The sequence below is a fragment of the Chiloscyllium plagiosum genome, chromosome 5 (genome assembly GCF_004010195.1).
Source record: "Chiloscyllium plagiosum isolate BGI_BamShark_2017 chromosome 5, ASM401019v2, whole genome shotgun sequence".
Classification (NCBI taxonomy): Eukaryota; Metazoa; Chordata; class Chondrichthyes; order Orectolobiformes; family Hemiscylliidae; genus Chiloscyllium; species Chiloscyllium plagiosum.
This window is the reverse complement of record NC_057714.1, coordinates 36,184,933-36,212,284: the sequence shown is the minus strand read 5'-3', so window position 1 is coordinate 36,212,284 and position 27,352 is coordinate 36,184,933. Positions and strand designations below refer to the sequence as shown.

General features: G+C 36.3%; 1 protein-coding gene across 1 annotated transcript; it reads left to right on the top strand.

Annotated features, from left to right (window-relative positions):
- On the top strand, positions 1–26,861 carry tmem106ba (transmembrane protein 106Ba). The gene is made up of 8 exons (XM_043689851.1): positions 1–239; positions 7,210–7,442; positions 9,867–9,930; positions 14,272–14,431; positions 16,163–16,303; positions 18,626–18,675; positions 22,498–22,551; positions 24,097–26,861. Exons 2-8 carry the CDS (start codon positions 7,223–7,225, stop codon positions 24,251–24,253), a joined length of 846 nt encoding a protein of 281 aa, XP_043545786.1. The 5' UTR covers positions 1–239; positions 7,210–7,222; the 3' UTR covers positions 24,254–26,861.
- The last annotated feature ends 491 nt before the right edge of the window (positions 26,862–27,352 follow it).

Here is a 27,352-nt window from a genome sequence, read left to right as displayed (position 1 = left end):
GGGGAGGAGGATGTGCTGATGATGTAATCCCGTCATGCCGTGCAGCCGGCCCTCGACGTGGACTGACAGGTAAACACGGCGGCGGAGGCAGAAAGAACAGCAGCGCAGGATGAGCCGCTACTGAGATTAATGAGCTCGCGCAGCAGCAATAACAACAACAACAACCACCACCACCCTCTACCAGCTTCGGCGCGGACGTCGAGCGAAGAATTCGCCGCTGTGTGGGAGAGGGCACCGAGGTAAGAAGTTGCCGGAGGGTCGGTTGAGCGGTGGCGGGAGCGGAGACATTTACTTGAGGCCGCCTGTCGGACGGCAGTCCCCCGCCCTCGCGGGCCCCGCTGCGGCGGTTGGCCCAGAGGCAGCGCGTGGGGGAGGTTCCAGAACAATGTCCACGAGCACCTGTCGCTTCAGCGCAGCTGCGAGCGCACCCGTCCCAGGGGCAGTCAGAATGCTCAGCCCACTCTCCCTGCCCAATCCCCTGTACTCAGGCTGGTCAACAGCGTGCAGTGTCATTGAGGTAAAAACAATGACTGCAGATGCTGGAAACTAGATTTTGGATTAGTGCTGGAAGAGCACAGCAGTTCAGGCATTGAGTTGAGACTCTCTGTTTAATGTGTTTTTGGGCCTGTTCAGACCTGTGGAGCGCACTTTTATTTCACACTACCAGATTAATTTATGAGAGATTTGCAATCTTATGTTAACGTTATGTGTTATAAACTTTGGAAAGCTTTTTTTTAAAAAAAATAATGTAATGCTTAAGGTTCATATTTCCCTGCTGCTAGTGCAGTTTTATTGGGGAAGTGTTGAACAAAGCGAATACTTTCTTACGACCTCATTCGTCTAGTTGTGCCCTTTTTATAAATCCGGATGTTTCAATCGTAAAATGAAAATCTGTAAACGCTTGGGTGTTGTACAACGTATTTGCTAATACAGCATGAAATGATGTGGGTGTTTTGTCTAGTGCATGAGAGTCCCGTTCTGCATGCAAGTTTGCCCGTTTAGTTTAGCTGCCCAACATTGGCATTCTAGAATGCAATAACAAACTACTCAAAGAAGAAATGCTTTAGAGAAGTTGGTGTAGGTCGTTCAGCTCTTGATTGTGCTCATCTGCAGGCGATTCTATCTCATGACTGATCATTTACTTTCATTCAGTCTCTGCTAATCCCGTATTTCATGATGTCAGTCAGTGTTATTTCGAAATCTGCTATGCCTTGATGGTATTCAGTGACTGAGTTTTTGCAGTCCATAAAGGGTAATGAATTTCAAAGGTTCACTCTCTAAATGAAGAAATTCTTTCCCATCGCCACCCTAAATGATTTTCTCTTTATTCTGAGAATGTCCCCTCAATTCCATTCAGGGGAAATAGAGTCAGTAGTCTACAGCATCAATACAGGCTCTTCAGCCCAAATTGCCCATGCTGCCCAGTTTTCACAATTTAAAGTAGTCCCATTTGCCTGTATTTGATCCATATCCCTCTCTCTCTATTCTATCCATGTACCTATTAAAATGTTTCTTAAATGATGAAATTGTACTGGATTCCACCACTAGCCTGTTCCAGACACTCACCCCTCTCTGTGTGGGAAAAGAATTGCCCCACTGGACCCTTTTGTATCTCTGCCCCCTCACCTTAAACCTATGCTCTTTAGCTTTAGACTCCTCTACCACGGGGAAAAGCTGTTGGCCACCTACCTTATCTATGTTAAAAATCACACAACACCAGGTTATAGTCCAACAGGTTTAATTGGAATAACCTGGTGTTGTGATTTTTAACTTTGTACACCCCAGTCCAACACCAGCATCTCCAAACCATACCTTATCTATGCTTCTCATAATTTTGTTGAATCTCTGTAAGATGACCCTCGGTCTCCAACACTCCTGGGAAAAAGTCCCAGTATATTCAACCTCTCCTTATAACTCATACCTTCCCGTCCAAGTAGCATACTATAAATCTTTCCTGCACTTTTTCCAGTTGAATAATATCCTTTTCTTTAGTTGAGAGACTGACATTTTTTTTGTCCAACTAGCCCATCTTTTAAAAAGTTGACCAGGAGTCAATGCTCCCAACCTTAGAGAGCTTAGAAGTTGCTCAGAATGACTGTTAATCTGAACCTGCTGCTTGTAATTCAATTAATAACTTTAGCCTTAGAAACATACACTTGTTTTTACCAGCAGAAATATAGATAACAGTATTATATACTATAAAAAGCATGCATTCTGACTTTCTCAGATGTCTGGAAGTGTGTATTACTATCTCCCTAATTAGCAAACTAGTCAATGAGATGAGTTACCTTCCACCTAGAAAAACATGATCATGTCTCCAAGCAGCAGCTTGTAGTATTAACAAGATAAATCCAGATTGCCTGATGTTTAGAGACTGTTAGTGATGATTGACAAATTAGCAATCTTTTTCAACTTGTTGTCTTTTTTATCTCAAATGTACTAATATTTTCTTATTGTATTCCATTGATTTGATTGTTATTTTAAGATTCTTAGACTATAACTTAGAAGGGACACATGATTAAACCAATAGTCTGTCATGGTGAGGTAGGGTGAATTTGTTCCCTTTTTTTTCCAACCTCCCCGCTGATCTCAGCAAAAGTTTACATTCCTTTTTAGCCACATGGCATTCTTGAATTAAAATGTGCATTTTTTAAAACTCTATTACTACAGTGATCACAAGACTTTGAGTCTGAGACAGTTTATTGCCTGCTAATGCCAAGAAAAATAATAAAGACAAGGGCAAACATTTGGCCTTCAGGCAGTTGCAAACTTGCACAGCAGTGGCGTCCAGTTGGTTCAAGGATGCCTCTGAGAGGGTACAGGATATTCTCCCAAGGGGAGAGTGACCAGCAGAAGGTCATTGTACATGTTACGAATGACATAAGAGAATTTAGGAAATTAGACAGGAGGTTAAAAAGTAAACCTCGAGGGTAGTAATTTCTGGATTACTCCAGGTGTTATGTGCTAGTGAGAGTAGGAACAGAAGGATAGGGCAGATGAATGCGTAGCTGAGGACCTGGGATTCACATTTTGGATCATTGGGATATCTTCTGGGTAGAAATGACCTGTGTAAGAAAGATGGGTTGCATCTGAATTGGTAGGAGATCAGTATCCTGGTGGAGAGATTTGCTAGTGCTCCTCAAGAGGAACACCTTGAAACAATATTGTGGATATTATTAAATCTGGAATAAAAACAAAGTGCTGAAGCAACTCAGCAAGTCTGGCAGAATCCTCGGTGAGTGGAACACTTAATATTTTGAGTCCAGTGACTTCTGTTCAGAACTGAAATAGCTTGTTTGTCTATTCTGTCTGTGGACATTGTTTTCAGGCTTGATAAACATAGGCAGGTATCTATGTTGGATACTAAACTAGACAATGGAAGTCATAAATGAATTGTCCAAATTTTATATAATTCTAACACTTTTATCTTTTTCATCTTAATTTCCAGCATTCTTTTTATTCTTAAATTAATCAAAATGGTGACAGCTGAAACTTCTCACTGCATGCTACTTTATTATTAAGTGAAATGCAAGTGTCAAATCAAATCAATTCTTTTTTTACACTAGATGCATCTACATATGAAGCAGTTTTAATTTAATCTATTTTAATTTCGGAGATTTTCATGTTTGTCATCAGTAAATATATGCAATTTCTTGAACTTCCATATTAAATAGTTCATCCACAATATTGTAAATTCATTTAATAAAAAAACAGAATAACTGGATGCTGTAAATCAGAAACCAAAACAAATTGCTGGAAAAGCTCAGCAGGTCTGACAACTCTGATTTGTCTCCACAGATGCTAATGTTCAGGAGCTGTTTTGAGGAAGGGTCACTTGACCTGTAACATTGTCTGATTTCTCTCCACAGATCTGCCAGGCTAGCTGAGCTTTTTTTCAACAATCTGATTTTGTTGTTCTTGTAAATTCCTTTGCAGAAACCATTCCAATTGCTGTATAGTTAGTGGTTGATTACAGATGCTCAGTCTCTCCTGAAATCTAACTTACTGGATTTTGCTTTTATTTAACTTCTATAAATTTAGTTCTTTTACTAAAGCAGAGCTCCCCTTTCCCCATATAAAGAAAACTTTGAAACATGTAGAGGGAAAATCATAATAATTGTGGGCTGGTAGTAAGGATAAATTTCAGTCATCAAATTTTTTATGCTCTGACGAAAGTTTACAGACTTGGAATTGTTAACTGTTTCAGGCTCCAATATGCTGCAATAACCTGACTTTAGCCATTTCTATTACCATCAAGGTTTTAATGATTTCTAGACTTGTTTGACCTTTTCAGTTATTTTACCCATCCAGTATTTTTAAAAGAGCTTTACATTTATTGTTACAGTGAGGAATGGTTGGGAGGGGGAGGAATGGGGGGGGGGGGGGGGGGTGGAGAGTAGAAAGAGAATGCTTCCTTTGTGGAAGGCATCAGACTAGTTTTGAAGTACTGCTGAACATATTGTAGTTTATAGTAGATGAAATTTAGCTAATAATGTATGTATTCATTCTTCAAAACCAAATACTTTATTACGGGTTTAGTTGAAACACAGTGATGAGATGGTTAGAATTGATAACTACAAACTCTTAAAATGAAGTTTTTGATTGCTTACGTTTTTGTGCACTTATCCGCACTGTTTGAATAAAATACGCAGTGAAGTTGACTTTTATGATTTATGCACTGTTAGTATAACGCTGACGTACAAAATGCTGCAAAGTATTAAGTCTGTGTTTCTTCCTTTTTAAAAAATATTTTGCTGATCTTTTTCTCTTGAGAAAAAATTACCGTACAAACAAACATAATTACTTTAAGGTGTTCCACATTTGATGTGAGTAAAGCAAATAATGTGGATTCTGGAAATTTGATATTAAACAAAAAAAGATAGACACCATCTGACCTGCTAAATATTTCTATGACGAGAAAAATAGGGTTAATGTTTCAAGTCAATGTCCTTTCATCTGAGCTGATAAAAGTTCTGATTAAAGATTATCAACCTGAAACTTTAAAACTGTTTCTGTCTTCACAGATGCTGACTGACCTGCGTATTTCCAGCATTTTCTGTTTGAATAATATTTTCTGTTTTTGCCAAGCTAAGACTCTGAATTGTAGAGATTTTAAATTTAAATGTTTTGTATCTTCTGTGCTTATCTTTTCAAGTGTATTTCTACCCTATCCTTATTTGAAACCTTTGTTCAGATACTCAAATGTTCCCATTTGATGTACACGATTTAATTGAGCATTAAAAGGGCATCATTTCCACATTAAGAACATTACCTGTTAAATTAGTACTATTTATCGCTCAGTCATGCGCCTGCTGTCCTACATTGACTCCCAATCAGGCACTGTCTTGAGTTTAACATGCTTAAACTTGTTTTCAAAACTCTGGTTTTGCCCCTTCCTATATATCATCTCCAGTCCATAATGCAAGAAGTCAATGTTGCTCTAATTCTGAACATGCTCAGCTTTAATTGTTCAACCGTTGGTGGCTGTGCCTTCAGTTGTAGAGCTTAAGCTTTGGAAATCCTTTTGTCGTACCTCCTTACCTCTCTACCTTGTTTTCATCTTTTAAGACATGCATTAAAAGCTGCTGGGGCTTTGATTGAAGTCTTTGTCGTCTGGCCTAATATCACTTTATGTAGTTCAGTGTTATCTTTTGTTTGATAATGTTCCTTTAAAGTGGAAATTTATCACAAGGAAAATTTATGTAGAAAACTTCAACTGAATTTGGCAGCAGATTTGTCATAGATTTAGAGCCATCTCAAGACAACCTTATGAAAAGTATTGGTCTAATTTTTTGTTTAGAAAATGTTCACTTTAAGTTCTTTAACAACACTTTTTTGTGTTCAGGTTTTGAATTCTCATGTGCTGCTTTGTCATGTCCTCAAAATGCTGCTTCATGAAAATTGGATTCAAGTAATTGCTAAGTATCTTAACTTAAAGCAAAATATGTTGGAAAAAACTCATCTGGCAATATCTAGGGACAAGGAAGTTCATTTATGTTTTTGCAACCAGTACGTCAACTCTTGTGAATAGCCATATTCAACATGAAAGATTAACTTCTACAATCTGCACAGATTCTGCTAGACTTGGAGTCATAGAGCTGTCCAGCATGGAAACAGATCGTTCGATCCGACTCGTTCATGCCGACCAGATATTCTAAATTAATCTAGCCCCATTTGCCAGCATTTGGCCCATATTCCTCTAAACTGTTCCTACCTCCTATATCCATTCAGATGACTTTTAAATGTTGTAATTGTATCAGCCTCCACTACTTCCTCTGGCAGCTCGTTCCATACCTGTGCCACTCTCTGCATGAAAATGTTGCCCCTTGGGTCGTTCCCCCTCTTCCCCCTCTCACCTTAAATCTATTCCATCTAGTTTTGGACTCTGCTACCCTGGGAAAAGAGATCTTGGCTATTTTGCTAGAGTTTTACCAGAAACGTGTTTTTATTTCAGGTTTACAGCATCTGCAGTATTTTAATTTAAACCTAAATGTTTTGGTTGGAGAATACCTAATGTGTTAATACCTGATGTTGCAAAATTGAATGGAGTCACCTGATTTCTAATCCCAATAATTTTAAGTTTGTTAATAAGAAGGCATATCATATCTTTCACATTCTCAGATTAAACCAAACTTTGTCTAAAACCTTCTAATTAAGCTTTTGGAATCAAACTATTTAAATAATTCTTCCTGTACAGTTCACCTATACAGTGGTAGAAATGTTAAAATGGATAAAATTTCAGAGACAAAGAGGATGATAGAGGATTGGGTCTTGGCATTCCAACACCAGGCGCTACCATACCAGGGTGGTTACAGTGGGGAGCACTGAAAAATGTTGGTGATAGGTCAGAGTAGTCTGGGAAGAATTCTACAGATTCTAAGAATTCTTAAATTCAAGACTGTTTTCATTTAATTGTTATAGCTTGACTAAGGTTTCTGACGAGTCTGAGACACAGTTGAGCCAGCAATGTACCATATATATCACTTTAGTGGAGCAATTGTGTTGATGACTTTCAGCCATAGTAATGATGCCTCTGCTTTTTGTTTTTGTATGTTATTTTTTAATGTAGCATCAGTTTCAATTATTTTTAATTGAAAGCTCAGTTAGTGATGCAAGTGATGATTTTGTTGCTACTGGATTTATAGGTAAGAGTTTCTGAGGTCCATGTGTATGTAAGCTAAATTACATTTCATTCTTTTTTCCTCTTAGAGTTTATTGAACCATGGGGAAAAATCTATCTCGTATATCGCTGCACAGACCCATGAGTGAAAGTTATGAGTCCTGCACATCAACAACGGATAGGGACAAACTAGATATTTCAGCTGATCATGATGAGGACTGTAGTAGAAATGGGGATGTTTCACAGTTTCCATATGTGGAATTCACTGGTCGCGACAGTGTTACTTGTCCAACATGTCAAGGAACAGGAAGAATTCCAAGAGGTGCGTACTTCTAAATATTTGCACTTGCATTTGAGATTTTCATTCAAATAGTACAGAATTTTTGTATTGATGAATAGTTTTAAAAAATCTTATAAATTGAAACTGTTTACGTTAGTAGTAAGAAAGAGCTTTAGTTGTTTTGTCTGGTGATTGGTAAAAATACATATTTGTGGAACATAATCCTGCTGTTCTGTTGCAGGTACTTAACTTTAAACATCAGCTGGAGATGGACTTTAGCATCTCAACATGCAGTCTTGGCATTAAATTGTCATTGTGACCCATTATTATGAATTTAGTTTTCAAAGATATTATAAAAGTATTTGAGAGCTCTCAAGACTTAAATGCATTGTAAAAGAGGTCATTAAAGGTCTACCTCTCTGGTATTTTACATTTGGATAGGTTAAACTGGTATTGATTTATACAAATTCAGTACACTTTAGAATTGGATTGAAAAGAAGATTTATTTACGAAAAAGTATTGATTTGAAGATATGTTCTAGTTTATTACTTATTTGTTGAAAATTAAGTATCAGTAGATAAATTTATTTATACCAAAGAATCTAATTAACAGCACTGATCGAATGTATCATGTAAAGTTTTAATTTAACCTTTCCAGTAAAAGTCAAGTTTGAATAATAAATCCTTAAGCTGCAACAATTGTCTTTTTTTGACAGTCTCTGGTTTTATGTCATTGTCTGTTGGCTCTAATCCCAAACTTAAGATACAAAAAGACACTGGATAAATGCTTCAAAGCTCCTAAATAAAAACAGAAAGCTGCTGGCATCTGACTACATCTCTCTGGTGAGTTTATCACCTCTGAGATCTTAAATTCTTGGGAACAACTGCTGGCAGTTGAGTGCCTAATACTCATTAATATGGTAAGGTTCCTCCTACAGAAGCAATGAGGGACTCTTCCCAGCTCTCTAATCAGCAGGTGAGCCCCTTGTTGCTTGGATGGTATTCCATCAATGTTTTTGATCTAAAGTTTTTCTTCAGATCTGCAACTTCCACAACGTTTTGCTTTTGCAATTGCGTTATTCAGAAAGGGTATTTCTGCAGTCAATAAATTTTTAAGCAGGCTGAACAATTTTCATTGCAAGTGTAAAGACAGCTCAATTGATCAGAATTTCATACTGAATCTTAAGATATTTATGGCAACATATGAAATGCTGGACAGTTATGAATAAACCATGACCTCTAAAGGGGAAGAGATTGAGTTATGTTAACGTTTTAAAATCTTGTCAAAGAAGTATGAGATCTATGTATCCTGTATAAAACCTGACTCTCTTTTTGGCTATATACAGTCACCAGTGAACTTTTTATTAGTGGTTTGTTTGTATCTCCATTCAGCATTTATGGAATTTATTTGGCCAACAGTAATCAACTGCTGTGTGTGTCATTAGTAACTGCAATTCCAAAGTAATCCATTGGTTTTAGAGTGCTTTGAGATGCTTCACGAAGTAATGAAGCCCTTTTACAAAGCTTTAATTTTTGGGATGTGTACTGTACTGGCATAACTATATTTATTGTCCATCCTTGGTGTCCCTTATAATGTTAAGGTCAACATTCTGTGTAGACCTGATTGGATGTGTAAGTTCAATACTTTTTTGGAAGAATGTTACTAAGCCCCTTGTGTTTTATTACAGTTTGGCAGGCTTTGTGGTATTTGTCTATTGTTAGCCTACAAATTAACTTGTAAGTTTGTCCTTCTAAATTTAAGTGAAGAAATTGAATATACTATCTTAAATGGCAGATCAGGATAGCTGTTTTTGAAATATTTAATTTAATATCATATCAATCATAAAATGCTTTGCACTGAGCTGAGAAATTTTAAGAAACGACATATTAATTCTTTCCAATTTGGAGACTGCCAGATTTCCTCAAGTTTTTTGAGATGGGACTTTTAAGATGATTCTGACATTTTTCTTTCCTTTTAGTAGTGTTTCTTGGATTTCTTGTATTGATTTGTTAAACACTGGTTTTGTAACCAAAGTGGTGCCAGTGAATGCAAATTTCGGACATTTTTCACTATACTGTTGTATTCCTGTACTTGAGGAGAAAGTGAGGACTGCAGATGCTGGAGATCAGAGCTGAAAATGTGTTGCTGGAAAAGCGCAGCAGGTCAGGCAGCATCCAAGGAGCAGGAGAATCGACGTTTCGTTTCCTGAAGAAGGGCTCATGCCCGAAACGTCGATTTTCCTGTACTGGAGTACAAGTGACAATAAGATTTAATTCTAAAGCAGTGCTTTTTTAAAAAAAGCGAATAATTAGAAATACCTTCTGGGGGGGAAAAAAAGTAAAAGTAACACGTAGTAATGAAAGCACTCTACTGTATGCTGTTTTGAATAGGTTTTGCTTATTTGCTTTTAAAGAATATTACCCTCTTCTAATTCTGCCCTGAATTTGATGTTTTTTCTCTATACAGATCAAGAAAACCAGCTCGTGGCCTTGATTCCTTATAGCGATCAGAGACTGAGACCAAGGCGAACGTATGTTCTCTTAAAACATTTTGAAAAAATAGTACAGCAAATATTATGCATGGTTGTTAGATGCTTTGTGCACAACAATTAAAATTCAATTGGCTCGCAGTTTGCCAAGTAGGAATGTAAAGGTTGGTCCTACAGTGTTGTCTTTTAAGGTCATGCTTTCTAGCCAATTTCCATAATTTACAGAAAGGATTTGTGTCCTGCCATCGCACTGGTACATGATGTTGATTGTGCTGGAAGTCATTGTATGCCTGGAGTATGAATTTAGCATCCACTCTGCCAAAAGACACATGGTACTAATGTAGCTGATGTGTTATGTCTGCAGCTGCCCTTGCTTAGCCATTCGGCTCATCATTCCATTCAACTGTGAGTAGCCGTGATGTTAGGCTGACAGAATAAGATCTCAAAACATTTAAGGCTGCACATCATAGAATAATTTGAAAAGATTAAGCATTTTATTGGTTCTGCAATTAAATAAATTTGAATTGCTCATTGCTAAGGGTGGTCTGATCTTTGCAGGCAGCTGCTTGTGACATCTCTGGCAATGTCACAAGTACTGCAATTCCTGAGTGAGTGCGCCACCTACTGTTGTGGTAGCAAACACAGCATTCAGGAAAATGCTTTCTGATTGGATTTCCTGAATTTGTACATCTATTAGCAAAATGTAATGACTTGTCTCTCAGTGACTACCTGAGTACCATGACATGATCCTGGCTGTGATTTGAATCCAAAAGCTCTTGGTGATTTTCTTATCTCCTTCATTTTTAATGGAGTTTATTGTAAACTAGGGTACAGTTCTATAGATGCTAGCATTTATTTTCTGTCCCTAGTTGCCCGTAAGAAGGTAATGAGCTGCCTTTATGAACCACTACAGTCCACATGCTGACTTTGACCCACAATGCCCTTAGGGTGGGAAATTTCTGGATTTTGGCCCAGTGACAGTGAAGAAATGGTGATATATTTCCAAGTCAGGGTGTTGATTTGAATGGAAGGGAACTTGTAGATAATAGTGTTCTCATGTATCTACTGTCCTTGTTCTTCTAGATGGAAATGGTCAAGAGTCTGGAATGTGCTGTCTCAGGATCTAGGCAAATTTCTATAGTGCATCTTTAGATAATACACACTGTTTCTACTGGGCATCAGTGGTGAAGGGAGTGGATGATTTTGGGTGTAACACCATTTAAGTCAGCTGCTTTTTCCTGGATGGTGTCAGGTTCCTGAGTGGTATTGGAACCGTACTCATCCAGGCAAATGGGGATTATTCCATCACACTCCTGACTTGTGCCTTGGAGGTAGTAGATAGGCTTTGGGTAGTCAGGAGGTGAGTCACTTACTGTTATATTTCTAGCCATTGACCTGTTAGAACTATTTTTATTAATGAGTTCAGTACAGTTTCTGATCAATGGTAGACCCAGAATGTTGTTAGTGGGGGATTCCGTGATGGTAACTTAATTGAATATCAAGAGGCAGTGGTTAGATTGTGTCTCTTATTGGAGATGGTCATTCCTTGGTGTTTGTGTGGTGTGAATGTTACTTGTCACTTGTCAGTCCAAGCTTGGTATTGTCCAAATCTTGAACATGGACTGCTTCAGCATCTCAGAACTCTCGAATGGTGTTGAACATTGTGCAATCATTATTGAACATCCCCACTTCTGATCTTATGATGGAGGGAAGGTCATAACTGAAGTAGCTGAAGATGATTGGACCTCAGGCACTACCCTGAGGGACTCCTGCAGAGATATTCCAGATCTGAGATGAGGTGAGCTCCAACAACCATAACCATCTTCCTACGCAGCAGGTATGACTCCCAAAGCAGCAGAGAGTTTGCCTCCTGATATCCATTGATTCCAGTTTGTGAGAATCGAACTTCAACCAATTAAACTTGCTGCAGACTTGATTCAGATAAACCATCTCAGAAGACTAATTTCAACTCTGGAACTAATAAAGCAAAACATAGTGTGGAATTCATATTTTCTATGGAAGGGGTTAAGATTACCTGAGTTATATGATAACTTGTTATGCATTCATTTAATCATCAGAACAAGTTGGGGAATCTTGAACTAAGGGCTATAGTTATAGTATAAGGAGACACTCGTTAAAAACTGAGAAGCAAAGCAATTTCTACACCTGAGAGAGTAACAAACACCTGGAATTCTTCACATCAGATAGTTGTGGGGATTAGATCACAAAGTATTTAAAGAGATAATATCTAGAATACCAGGCAGTTCAGGGCTTTGAGGAGCCAGTGCAAAAGAGGAATTGAAGCCTGGGCAAATCCACTATGATCTTATTGAATAGTGATTCATGCTTAAGGGCTGTTCTGATTGATTTAATTTAATTAGTTATTATGATGTTTGTTCTGCCATGAACACTGCCCTGCGTAACCCCTGTCATATTGTCCTGTGGCTGAGATGATTGAACTTGAACTACCATACCATCTTCCTTTATTCTAAGTGATGCCCTTTTGTACTTTGATACATGATGGTCCTTAAAATATATGCTTTAGATTCTCTCAATTAAATACTTGATGTTTAGCTACAATATTCACTGTTTAAAAGCCCACAATATCAAAGACTTCCATGTGCTATCTAGGTTCAGCGCTTAATGTTATTGTCCATTAGACACGATTGATTGACTACACTGACTCCATTGCACAGAGAGAATAACTGAAGGTGAATCAATTGCATTAATGCCAAAAAGCCATCTGTCATGGTGTCACATTAAAGGTCTTGTCTGGAATTTATGCCATAATACAACATCCCTCCTTTTCCCTTTGAAGGAAAACCCTTTGATAATAATATGATTGTTTGTTTCTTGAGATTGAGCTAGCATCTTGCTTGAATGTTTGGCATGATGACCTGATCAATGTCCTTATTAATGCTGAGCTAATATTTGAATTCATGCACTAACCTTTCAATTTTTCTGCAACAATGTGACGTATGTGACGATCATGTGGAGGTGTCGGTATTGGACTTGGTTGGTCAAAGTTTAAAAATAATTCTCAAAGCCAGATTATAGTCCATGTGATTTTCAACTATGTGAATAGTCTAGTATATCTTAGAGCTTGTGGAGTTAAGACTTACTGCCCATTTGCAGATTAAATTGTGGACAAATCTTAATTTATCTGTAAATGGCCAGAGAGAACATACCACCTTGGGTATCTGTTGGAGGCATGCAGGCCACTGCTCGATCTTTTTGAGCTATTGCTGCTGGTCACTTTTTGACACAGCTTCCTGGATCTGCTGTGTTTAGCTATCAAAATGATCCAGTTCAGACATTAAGACTACCTGACAATTCCAATTTGGTGTTGTGCCCGTTTAGGCTGACTTTACTTTGCAGTTTATGCATTTTCTCTCTTTTTTTTATTTCAGTAGGATGAGCTCTAATACCAGTTGGTGAGTAGGTTGAACTGAAGAATTTGAGTTGGCTCACAATGAATTGACATTTTTAGCGTTTAAAAACAAGACCATGTTTCCTTGATGCTGTCAGGAATGGATGGAGTCAATTATCTGCTGATTCATAAAATTACTTTTTTTTTCTTTAATCCATAATTAAATGCATAATTAAGTGTTTGCTAACTATCCTTTTGCTCCTTAAAATACTGGTGTAAGAATCTGTATTGCAGTGTGGTCTTTTTTGCGCTTTTGGTTTCTCCATGCATGTTTTTAAATAATATGTTACTGCTACTTTACAAAAGTGTCCTGATTTTGTTAACTTTCTGTTCGAATATGCTTCAAATTTTGCAACCAAGATATCTCCTCTTCTTGATCTTCTCCACAAAACGCACCATACACATGACAGGAAGCTTACATTTCAATCTCTCAAAAATGATCCATCAGCTTGTAAATGTGTACTTCAATATTGTGATTCCATCTCGGCTACCACAGTCCTGTTTTTTTAGTAGATTGAATCCACAGAACACACAGCACTAATAGTTGGATTCTGTGAGTGAGCAACGTGAAGTTTATTTACCACACCAACTTTTCACGTTGCTATGATATCACAATCTGAGTCACTTCCAACAAAACATATATGGTGCACAAAAAAGTCTCCAAGGGTACTTTAAGCAGTTTGTGAGAATTCAGTGACCAGATTAAGATCACACGATAACAGATACCGCAGGTTGTTTTAATATTTTAATATATAATTTATATATGGATATGTGGAATAAAGAATGGCACAACTACTTAACAATTAAGTACTGAAGAAGGGACAGCACAAGAAACTCAGTTGATTGATAGATTGAATACGTCAAAGGATGCTGAGCTTTAATTTGATTTATTCTAATCGCACAACATTTTGTGTGCTTTTGTTTTAAAGAAAATGAATTCTTATGTCTTGCAGGAAATTGTATGTGACCTCATCAGTAGTCCTTTGTTTGCTACTTTCTGGACTAGCAGTATTTTTCCTCTTCCCACGATCTATTGATGTGAGTTATGTTGGTGTGAAGTCCATTTATGTCAGTTATGACCAAATCCACCGGGTAGTTTATCTCAACATCACGGTAAGTCCTGAACTGTTAAATTGTAAATCTGCTTTTATCAATTTATTTCATGGAACTATGCAATTTATGTGTTCCTTGGTGTGTTTTGTTATGCTCCTGCCGGTAATGATTTAAATGACAAAACACTTGTTGACATTTCCACTTAATGGCAAGAAAAAGTGCTCTTGATTGAGTTATTACAACTTGCATTTAAATTTCTCATTCCTTCTTAAATAATGGAACCTTAATATTTAGTATGTTTTTCAAACGTTTTTTCCTTAAACGGAATAGCCTACTTTGTTTACTCATTGCAAGAAAACTTTAGTCCAGTTTTGTTCAGAATGCTATTTAAAAAGAGATCTCCATCCTTTTGTATTATTAGTTGGAAGAATGAACTGTTGATTGCTGCCATGCCTTTTTAAAAAAAACTATCTTACCCATTGACTTTGGTTGGGAATGCTTCAGTGCTATGAATATCTAGAGCATGACTTTTATGTTCATGACCAATTCTGTGGTCTCCGATTTCTTCTAAAGTTGGTTAAATCAGCTCTCTTTGTCAAACTAACCTGGTTGTTTTGCTGCAGTTGACTCGACTAGTATTTGATTTAAAATGTCACTTATTAGCATTTGTCACTGTTCCAACAAAATAATTGTTGGGCAGCGTTGTTCAAGGTTTTCTGCATAATCTTTAAACTTGCCTGTCCAAACTGAACTAGTATTTCACAAAAGGTAACCCACCCAATCACCTTTTCTTATCTCTTTTCACCTTTCAATCCCAAGGGGTAAAATAAGCGCGGGAGAATATTCTGACGTACAATTTGATTGTTCACGTAAAATCAGCAACTTATTGGTTGGTACTAGCCTTCAATCAGAATTATCTTTGTTATTAATGCTGGGCAATTCACTTAATTTTGAGAGTTTTTGAAGTTATAGTACCACTATGCCTAATACTGAAATTAAAGTTGCTTTCCACTTACATCGAAAGTAATGAAATGACAATGAAGAATAGTAGCTCTGGGTTGACTTTATTTCTTTTCCTAAGCTAAGGAAAATGAATTTTGCACACAGAGACACTTGCCATATTGGTATCAGGGCAATTTGAGACACACAAGTTACATTAAACAAAAAGTGGTCAATGTCTAGGTAAAATGCTTCTTACTTCTCACTGATTCTACCAGCTACAATTGGCTTGTTATTTCTTTCAAAGTCTATGCTTTTTATTCCTGCAAATATGCTGCCACGTGTGTTCTGATGTTCTTATCACATTTTGATCATCTTATTTCATGTGTCTAGATGTTTTCCAAACACCCTGTTCAGGGATATTATTATATCCCTCTGGCCACAGCTCTGATGCAGGTGGGGCTTCTATCTGGTTCAGAGTTGGGAACGTTACCACTATCATCAGAGTCCTCATTTCCTCTATCTGTAATTAAACATTAACTCATGAATTGTAGTGACAACCTAAACAGAGGTCCATAGACAGCCCATTGTTAACTTTGACCAGATCTGGTTTCCTAACAAGTCACTCTTTTTGTCTCACTTCTTATTCCCACTCCCATACAGGCAACCCTTGCCAATTTCAAGTACTATGATTAAAGCTATGCAATTCAAAATATCATTATGTGGAAAGTTGAAACTGAAGTTAAACTGCTAATAGCTTTCAGTTACAGATGTGCGAAGTTGAGTTTTGTATATTCTAAGGATATATGGAAGTGAAGTTGGTTTTCATTCTGTTGTTTTGTCCTTTTGCAGAGCACTTTAAATATTACAAATAACAACTTCTATTCAGTGAATGTAGCAAACATTAGTGCTCAAGTGCAGTTTTCGAAAACAGTTATTGGGAAATCACGGATAAGCAATATTACCCAAATTGGACCTCTAGATATGAAACAGGTAATCTGCAGCAAAACTTTTTTTCCTTTTATTGTTTTCTTGATCATATACTATCCTTCTGAAACAAAAGAAATTTAATTGATTTGGTTTGCCATTTCCCTAAATGAGTTGTGAATTTGGTGTATAATCTACTGTACATGTTCTGAATGGCAATTCCTTTGCAAGCCAATAAAGATGCTGGCTATCCTTGCTCTGTTAAAACATTTTTGTGTTACTTTATTTTGGAAAAATGTTAGATTACTTACATTTGGTGAGATGGAATCTGTCACTCCAATGAGTGTCTGTAATCTGGCCTTGGCACGGAAGCCATTTATGTATGAGGAGTTGAAAATAATGTAGTGGGAGAAGACAGTATAGTGAGTTTGATGCTTTTTTTCTCGCAACAGTAGCGAGAGCCCAAAAAACTGTGTTGCCAGCCCAGTGCTGAGATTCAGACATCTGTTCAGGGTCAACAGTAGGAAAGATTTGATCCAGTTTTATCCTCCATGAAGGAACCAATGACATAAGACAGGATGAGGCAAGGGTTTCAGCATAGGCAATATGAGGAGCTGTGCAGTCCATCTGTATTCTTTGATTCACCATGTCTTTCCAAATTTGATCCCTTGCATCCACTATTTATTTCAAAACCCTCTCACCCTCCTTAACTATGCAGTTTGCTGAAACACTTGCCACAGCCCTGTTCAGCTATAGACTGTCCGAATAATAGATCCCACTTTCCCCAGGATTGTTTCTGGTGGCCCAGTTGGTGATTATCTGTAATGCATCTTGCAGATAGTACACCCTGCTACTACTGAGCATCGATGGTGGACTTCAAAAACAGTGGAGGAATCAGACACAGTCCGCATGGAAATACAAAAGGGAAATCATGCCTGACAAATCTACTGGAATCCTTTTGAGGATGTAACTGGTAGAGTTGATGAAGCCAGTGGATGTGGTTTATTTGAACTTCTAGAAAGCTATCAACAGAGTCCCATATAAGAGATTAACGTGTAAAATTAAATTAACTAGGATCAGATTAGTGTTTTGAGATGGACAGAAAATTGGCTAGCAGACGAGAAACAAGAAGAAGGAATAAATGTCTCTTTCTGAATTCAGGCAGTTGACTAATAGGGTAATGCAGCGATTGGTACTGGGACTCCAGCTATTAGCAATATATGCTAATGATTTAGATGAGTGAAATAAAGGTTTCAGTCAATGTTTCTGATAATGCAATGAGATTTGGACAAGCTGAGTCCTTATTCTATCATGCCAGTGGGACAGGACACCTCTTGGACTGGTTGGTGGTGTTGGCACACTGTAAGTTATGATTCCTTGAATATGTAAATTCCAGTGCCTAGTTCAATGCCAGGTGGCTGGTCTTTGAGACTTCATAGCAACAGATACAACTGAATGGCTTGCTAGGCCATTGCTGTGGTCTGGAGCCATGTGTACACCAGAGAAGGTGAGGATGGCATTTTCCTTCCCTGAAGGGATTAGTTTTTGCAACAATTTTTAGTTCCACATGTTTATGTAATTCAGATTCCACTGTTTACAATGGCATGATTCAATTCCGGATTCCCAGTATATTTGCTGAGTTTCTGGATTAAAGATCTGGCTATGGTACCACAAGGCCATCACTTCTCCAAAATGCATAAGTATTCCATTTATACAGGGCTTTGGTGAGACCACATCTAATATTATTGTCAAGTATTGAACTGTTTATTTGGGGCAGGTTGTCAATACATTGAAATTGGTTCAGAAAAGGTTTAGTAGGTGAATACTAAGAGTGGGTGTGTTATTTTGAGGGTAAATTAGATAGATTTGGAATTTATCCACTGGATTTTCAAAAAGTCAGAGGAAACTTGATTGAAACATACAAGGTCCTTGGGAGGTGGGGGTGCTAAATGGGGTAGATGTGGTAATGATGTTCCCCTTGGGAAACTAGAATTAAAGTAGTAGGTTACCCATTTAAGACAGATGAGGAAATACTTTTCTCCAAGTTCTGCATCTTTGGAACTCTGCTGCCTCCACTTCTCCAGAAGAGCCTTTAAATATTTCTAAGGAAGAATTGGGTATTTCTTGTTAAGAGAGGAGGTAATATGTTATCACGACTAAGTGGGAATGTGGAAGTTTAGGTTACAATCAAGTCTGCAAAGATGTTCTTAAGTGATGGGGCAAGCTCAAAGGGCTAAATGGCTCAAACTTATTTGTTTATTAAAATAATCTTCTAGTTCATCTGTTTCCATATTAGGTTAAAATGCTTTTTGTGTTGCATCAAACCTAGTGTAGAAGAGTTTTATGCGACATCGTTATGTATTTTGAATAATTTACTTTCTTTCTTAGATCGACTATTCTGTTCATACTATAATAGGAGACCAAATGAGCTACATGTAGTAAGTAGCATTTCTCTCAAATTATCATAGAACTTATTTTAATCAACTTATTTCAAGTGAATATGATTATGTAATTTGGCAAACAAACATTAGACTTTGCGCAAGTTCTGAATGCTGGAAACTTGCACTGAGACATGTAAAATTCACATGACCAAGTTCATCATAAAAGAAATTTCTTTTCCTATCAGTTCTTGAAATTTGCAAAATCTTAAATTCATTCCAGAAATGTTGAGTATGATTCATGATGTGATTACCTGGAGTCCTTTTTTTTAAAATTGATTTTCATGGCAATAGAATTCTGAATGGTTCAAGTTTGTGTCTAGCAGTTCATGACCACCATTTAAGTCATGTCTACAAGAAAGAAATGATTTAATCATAATTTGGGTTAACTTTTCTCAAATAATTTGCAAAATCACTTCTTGGATTTCCTCATTTTCAAATTGAAAAGCTCAGGTCCCTTAAATCGTGTCATAGAGTCATAGAGATGTACAGCATGGAAACAGACCCTTCACTCCAACTCGACCATGCCAACCAGATATCCCAACCCAATCTAGTCCCACCTGCTAGCACTCGGCCCATATCCCTCCAAACCCTTCCTATTCATATACCCATCCAAATGCCTCTTAAATGTTGCAATTGTATCAGCCTCCACCACTTCCTCTGGCAGCTCATTCCATACACATACCACCCTCTGTGTGAAAAAGTTGCCCCTTAGGTCTCTTTTATATCTTTCCCCCCTCACCCTAAACCTATGCCCTCTAGTTCTGGACTCCCTGACCCCAGGGAAAAGACTTTTCCTATTTACCCTATCCATGCCCCTCATAATTTTGTCAACCTCTATAAGATCACTTTTCAGCCTCCGAAGCTCCAGGTCAGCCCTGTCTTGCAAATAAAATCCTGACACTAAGGATGAATCTCATTTACTTTTTTTTTTGCATTTAAATGCCTCCCTTGTTTCCTAGTCATCAGAATTTGATGTGTTATTAATAGTATGGGCTGATCAGCTCATGTATTTTATTATGGCTATACAATTCAATTGGCTTTGATTTTTGTTTTGTAGTAAGCAGATCCACTGAATATTAAATCTACAAAAACAAGATCTCTTTCAAATTACAGTTTACATACATTTCTATGTGCAAACAAGGTTATTCGGTTGAATATCAGCAGTTAACTTTAACATAAGCTAATAGTTCTAATCACATTGAATTGTCCTGTTCTCCCTTCCTCGCCTTTTCTGACCTATCGGGTCTCCTCAACCTGAATATTTTAACTTTGTACGTGTAGTGAACCACCTCATATTTCTATGTGAAGAAGTTTATTTTGTATTCTGTTCGAAGTCTGTTCTATTTATTTTTTTAATCAATAGTCCTTCATTCTAGACATTAGATCACACATGACAATAATATTTAATTATAGTCATGTGTGATCTAGTATAGGAACACGGAAACAGTCAAAAGTATACAAAGTTGCCATTCATCAGCGCCATCTTGGTTACGAAACTAGTACTTAAAAAAAGGAGAAATAAAAGAACCAAAAAGACAGAAAAATGTCCAGATCATTTCAAAATCCCATCACATGCTTTAGAAGTCATGACATTTTATAACTTGTCAAAACTATCTCAAGACACAGTGGGAAGTTGTAATTAATTGAGCTGTCTTTACATTTGCATTGAAAATTGTACAGCCTGTTTAATTGTTTTACTGACTGCTGAAAAGTTCTTTCTGAATAACGTAATTGCAAAAGCAAAATACTGGAAGTTGCGCATCTGAAGAAAAGTTATAGATCCAAAACATTAGATGGAATTCAATCCATGCAACAGGGCACCTACCTGCTAACTAGAGAGCTGGCGAGAGTCCTACTTTACTTCTGCAGGAGAAACCTTGCCATATTGTATTTGACACAACTGGGCAGCAGTGAGTGTTTCCAAGACTTTAAGATCTCTGAGACAATTAACTCACTGGATAGCTTTGGTCAGATGCCAGTAGCTTTGTTTTTATTTTTGAACTTTGCTGTAGTTATCCGGTGTCTTTCTGCATCTTAAACTTGGGATCAGAGACAGTAGACTAAGTTTATTTAAAATCCATTACAATTTTTTTTTAGATGCAGGAAAAAACAAGAGATTGTGTGAAGAAAAATAGTTGCACCTTAAATAAGGACTTATTATTCAAATGAAATCTGACTTTACTGGGAAGATTAAATTAGAACTTTACACTGTAAATTAGACCAGTCCTACTAATTAGATTATTTGGTCAAATAATTTATAATTTTCAATGAAAGGGGTAATAAACTAGAAAATAACTTTAAAATGTTACTTTAAGTAAATAAATCTGCAACTGAACCCAAAGTTAAAATGTATTGAACTCCTAAACTAATCCATTTGTAAGATACCAGAGAGGTAGGTCTTTAATGATATATCTTGCAATGCGTTTAAGTCTTGTTGGAGTTCTGAAAAACTTTTATAATATCTTTTGAAAACTAAATTCATAATAATGGTCACAACAATGACAAACGAATGCCAAGACTGCATGTTAAGATGCTAAAGTCCATCTCCACCTGATGTTTAAGGTCAAGTATCCACAACAGAATTGTAGGATTTTGTTCCACAAATATACGCTTTACCAATCACCAGACAAAATGAGTCGAGAGTGTGGTGCTGGAAAAGCAGAGCAGGTCAGGCAGCATCCGCGGAGCAGGAGAATTGACGTTTCTGGCATAAGTTTTTCCAGTATCATACTTTAGACTCCGATTTGGGTCTGGTGGGTTGCTCTTCGGAGGGTCAGTGTGGACTTGTTGGGCCGAAGGGCCTGTTTCCACACTGTAACTAATCTAATAATCTCCAGCATCTGCAGTCCTCACTTTCTCCTACAGACAAAACAATCAAAGCTCTTAGTTACTGCTAATGTGAATGGTTTCACATTTTATAAAATATTTGTTGAGCAGACATGAATACAAAAATTTATATATAGTACTTGAATGAAAATCTCATGGTAAATTTGCCAACTACTGGAAATCAGTATCTTATCTCATCCTTTGATAATCTTAAATACTCGCAGACTGTGAGTAAATACAATGCATTGTTCTAATTCCATAAACAAAACTGAAAATTTTCCAGTCTTTCTTTCCTCGTATCCCTGCATTTTCTCAAAATAGACAGCATCCTATTGCATCTGGATTGTGCACAATTTAAAGTTCCAATTTTCTTACTTTAGTGTGGAGCACTGAACTGAATGTAGTATTTAAGGTTCCTTAGAGTTTTTATATTTCACATCTCTTCTGTTTTAACTAAAACACAATTTGATTTATTCAAAATAGCCTTATTTTGGAGTGATTTAGCACAGAACCATTTGGTGGACTGTGCTGGCTGATTGGAAACACACCAGAAATCCCTTTTGATTTCTCTTTTCCTATCGTCCTTAAAAAAAACTTTTTCCAAGTATTTATCCAATTTGTTTTGAAAATTGTCGAATCTGCTACCACTGCTTTCTCTGGCAGTGTAGTTTAGGTCATCCTAACATGCTGCGTAATTTTTACTACCACTTCATGGTTTGCCAGTTGCCTTGAATCTATGTCCATGAATGTCATGGACCGAAAATGTGCTCACTTATTGCCTGTAATCAATATATCTTGGATAAAAAAAAAACAGTTTATGTCTACTCTTGGAGCGTGTATTCTCTGTCACATCCTAAATTAATGCTGTTAAATGCCAGAGTGGGGGAGCAGCCTGAACAAGAATACAATGCACATGAAATAATGTTTTAGCTAAAAATTACCTTGTCTAATTTGTCTACTATCATAACCTCAGTTATTTCTTCATTATTACAGTGACTACTGTACATTGACATCAATCAAAGTACATAATATTGTGATTATGATGCAGTGAGTATATTAATAGCATGTTATATGTTAAATGTATGAATTTGATCTAGAATGTGCTTTGACCTCTTGTTAAAATGTGTTAAACAGAATCCATATTGTGTAAATTTAGAAAAGTATATTCAGAAGCTGTTATGAATTGGGTGCAGGCACTTATTATTGATTGGTTATGGGCCTTAAGGGCATATGTCATAGAATGCCGAATAAATAGTATAGCCAAAATCACAGTCTTTCTTGGATATTGTGCCAAATAGCTTAACCATTGCAAAGATAAATATAAAGATTGTCCATTATTTTGGCAGCTTTCATGACTTCTATGTAAGTGCTTCTGAGCGATTGAAGCATTTTAGAATTGTGATTGCTATTGTTCTTGAAGTAAACAAGATCACTAATTCATCCTTATAAGAGTCCACAACAAATGAGATGAATGATCAAATCATCTGTTTATTAATGGCATTGGTTGAAGGATAAACATGGTGGGTGAGTCCAGAACCAGGGGGTCACAGTCTAAGGATGCGGGCAAGCTATTTGCAACTGAGCACAGAAGAAATTTCTTCACCCGGAGTGTGGTGATACTGTGGGATTCAATACCATAGAAAGCAGTTGAGACCAAGACATTGTACAATTTTAGTAAATTAGACATAGCACTTGGGACTAAAACGATCCAAGGATGGGGAGGTAAACGAGGAAACAGACTGATAATTTGGATGCTAACCGTGATCGTAATAAATGGTGGAGCAGGCTCAAGTGGCCTACTCTTATTTTCTATATTTCTGTGTCATTGTTGGGCAGACTGCAGAACAGAATGCGTACCTCCTTCATTTATCTTAAATTCAAAACTACAGTCTCAAAATATAAACTCATAAACATCATTATTGGAACATTATGCTAACATAGCAAAAGAGATAAAATGTATTTAAAGATCGAGCTTTAATTATTCAATTCTTGTGCTGTTAAATATAGCATTTGAAACAGCACAAATAAAGCTAGGCTAATTGTTACTGTGGTCTGAAGTTGAAGTGTTAATTAGGTACCCTGCTATTTTCTTTTTGCAGCTGCATGTCTATGCAAAATGGTTGTCACTGTGAATACAAGTAAAATTAACTTCGGAGACTAACAACTTTAAAATATGCAATGAATGAACAATTCACGCTTTCAATATAATTCTGCTCCTGTACCTTATGGTCTTTTGGTTTTCTTCCTGGTTCAGTTAAAGTAGCTAGCTTGCAATGATGAGACATGCATGTAACTCTTGGCGACTATTCTAAGAATGGACCCGTGTAGAAATCTGGAAAAGATTCTTTTGCTATCTTTCAGCGTTTGTTCTCTCATATCCTTAGCTTCACTGAGTCATATTCTTGTAACTTAAAATAAAGTAAATCATTGTACAGGAGCTATTACGTTCTATGACAAAATAGGAAATGAAAAAAAAGTTGACTTGAAAACTTATTCATAATTAAGTACCTTTTTAAAATTAATATAATTTGCACGTCTATTTTTAAAAGTTATGGACTGCATTGTTTCACTGGTGATTTCTCATCCTTTCAGAGCAACTGTTACCACATCTTACTTTGGACATACAGAACAGGTTTCACTTGAAAAGTATCAGTATGTGGATTGTGGAAGAAACACCACCTATCATTACAAAAGATCTGAAGATCTCAACCTTGCACAACTACACAACTCGCCTTGTCTGAGTGTTTAAAGTACAGAAACAGTCAATAACCAGTAAACCATTGATAGAATAATTGGGCACACAAGAAGTTCTAAGTGAGAGAAATTAATTTGATTTACAACTGTAAAATAATGACTAACTGTACAAACTGCATGATATCTGTGTATGTTAACTAGATTTAAGTAAATAGTTATTTTCTTCATTTGAAGTTTCGTATGTTGTAAATTAAAGGAAATATTTCAACAGGGTTTTATTAGATGAACCAACTTTTTCCATATTATCCCTCATTTTGCTATGTGAGCTCTCACTGTATTAACACATTATCCAAATTAGCACATTAAAAATTAACGAAGGAAGTTGTAGAGATTTACTCTGGTTCAGTCTATTGTAGATACTTAAATAGGGATGCCAACTATCATTTTCACATTCAATTTTAATTCTAACTGAGGAATTAACTTAAATTCACTGGGGTAACATATTTGTCACTTTTTGCCCTCTTTAGGAATGTGATCATGTAATAATTAAGGAAAGTTTCACTTTAAAACATTTCAAACATGGATTCTGTGCAAGAATAATTGATGTAAGATATTTAGATTTTTCACTTTTGTTGGCTCACAACTTTATAATTTGTCATGTAAGGCAATCTGATTTAATGTACTAAATATTAGATGCATGTTAGAATCATTGTTAGAATGATTGAGTGTTCATTGAGAAAAGTCATGCATCAGTTAGCTAGGTAGGTCATAAATTAACTGTTAGGTTTATTGTTTACCAGACAAAAGTGCTTAGGTTTATTATTTTAATTGAAATCTTTGTCTTTAATTGGCTTTTGGTTAATTAATTGAATAGTAATCTAAAACAATTAAGTGAGAAATTATAATTTGTGAAACCTGTTTAAATACTTTTACCCTGTTCTTTTAGTTGGTTAAAGCATATTCCCAAGGCTTGCGACATCTGAACATGCAGTTGCATATGATGGTCATTGAATCTTATTGTTTGACTGACATTTGCTGTTATTTCTAAATCCAATGACATTACTTCAGAATTATGCACTTTTTAATGTTTAGAACTCTAGAGGCCAGATTGGGAAGAATTGAAATTCTTAATCTGAATAGCAGAAATTAGAAGCTTGCTTGGTATCTGTGGTAAACTGATAAAACTTGTAAGTCCAAACATAAATAAAATCAGCTACTTGATGAATTTGTTTTACTTATAAATAGATCAGTGTAATAACAAATATGAATAGAGTTTAATTCATTCTATTTCTGCCTTGTTTAAGATGTCCTCCTACTTTCAACTTTTATCTCTAAATCAGATTTAGGAAGTTGAGACAAACTGACTTTAGTTGATCATATCCCTATTATCCATGTTGTCTGATACTATAAATTTGAAACAAAAGTGTGCAAGTAGTGATCAATTAGCTTCAATTGAAATTAAAAATAGTTCCTTTTTTTGCTGGATTGCAGTATTAAGAATTTTGCTAACTCTTTTTCATTGGAAGCTGTTTTGTAGTAGACTTTGCAAATGGAGGTTTTTGTAATCTTTGTATGTTAATTAAGATGAAATCCATCAGTCTTCTCAGTTATTTGGGTTTTGATAACTGTTTAAACTTGTTCACAGCAAAATGTTTAAACTGTGTTAACTATTTTCTTAGTTACAAATATGATTACTTGTAATTAATTAATGTTTATGCCAGATTAGTGAATGAATCACTTAGCTCAATATCACACTGCTCTTGACACCTTGGTGGGTTTTTTTTTGCGCAAATTAATGGTGGCATTACAAATGCTTGCAGATGGCTCTACATTTCTAAAATTCTGTTAATATCTCCCAAGCCTACTATTTTGACCTGAAAATATTGTGTTAATATAAATTTGTTTTTACAAATTTGATTCATTTTAAAATTTCTGCATTAGAAAGGGATATTTTACTTCCTTGCTCAAAATAAACTTTTTAAAGTTTGACTCGACTTTACTGATCACCTCAGATTAAAGTATTTCATTAAGTGCAAGAAATATTGAGGCTTTGATATTATGAATCTACAGCAGATACTTCATGCTGAAAGCTTGAAGAATTTAAGACTGATGAGGCATTGCTAAATTCTAACTTTTCAGAACTTTTCACAGCTTAGATTGAAACAATGTACAACAGCATTTTTAAGAAGACCTAATAGAAATTTATGAATTTTCAGTAAGTTGTAACTCTAACTTTGAAGTCTAAATGCAAATATTAAATTCTGGGGCACCAATGATATACTTGAAGCAGAAAATTTAAAGCCATAGTTTACACCTTCATCTCAGTTTGAACTTTTAACACATTTCATTTACAGCACTTCTATTCAATATCACTTGCCCAATATGTACAATGCTTAGTAATCCTTTCCATCATAGCATGTGGTTTCATTGGTTCCCTGCACCTTCCTGATTTGAAGGGTTTGCTGTAAATTATGCAATAGATATTTTTGACACTCCATGACATTGCTACAGTAATGTGATATGATAACTAATTTATATAATATCTATAAACTAATTAACCTAATTTATAACATTAAATTCACTGAACCATTTTAATGTGCCATTTTAAATGTATTTCTGCTGTGACAAAGAACTTCCTAAATAAAAAACAAATTGATTCTTCATATAGTCTACAATTATTAATGTATATTGGCTTATTCTGTAGCCTAGTTTCTCTGAAGAAAGAGAAGGCACTTGTTTTACCAGCTCAAAGGAAGCTATTTCTCGAGTACATTACCATGGGAGTTTTTCAATCCAAAACTAGTGAACGTGGCAATGTCAAACTTTCATGTTGGCAATGGAAGAGTTATCAGAGATTATAATTTTCTCTGCTCCTTGGGGTAGCATGTGTCAGAAAGGAAGTGGTGAGAGAGAAGAGTCCACTAGCTATAATTTTTCTTTGTGTACAATGCCATACCATCTGAACCGTGGCAGCTGTCTGCTCACTTTAAGTGGTACTTTATTTCATCTGGAGTCTGTGCATGCAAATTGAAAGATTGGACTGTGCAACCATTGTCGTCCTTAAACAAATACGTGAGCAGCCAAAACAAGACCAAAAAGGAGTATTTTGCCCCAAGCAGTTTGAAATTTATCTGACCTGATTTGATTTCTGTAA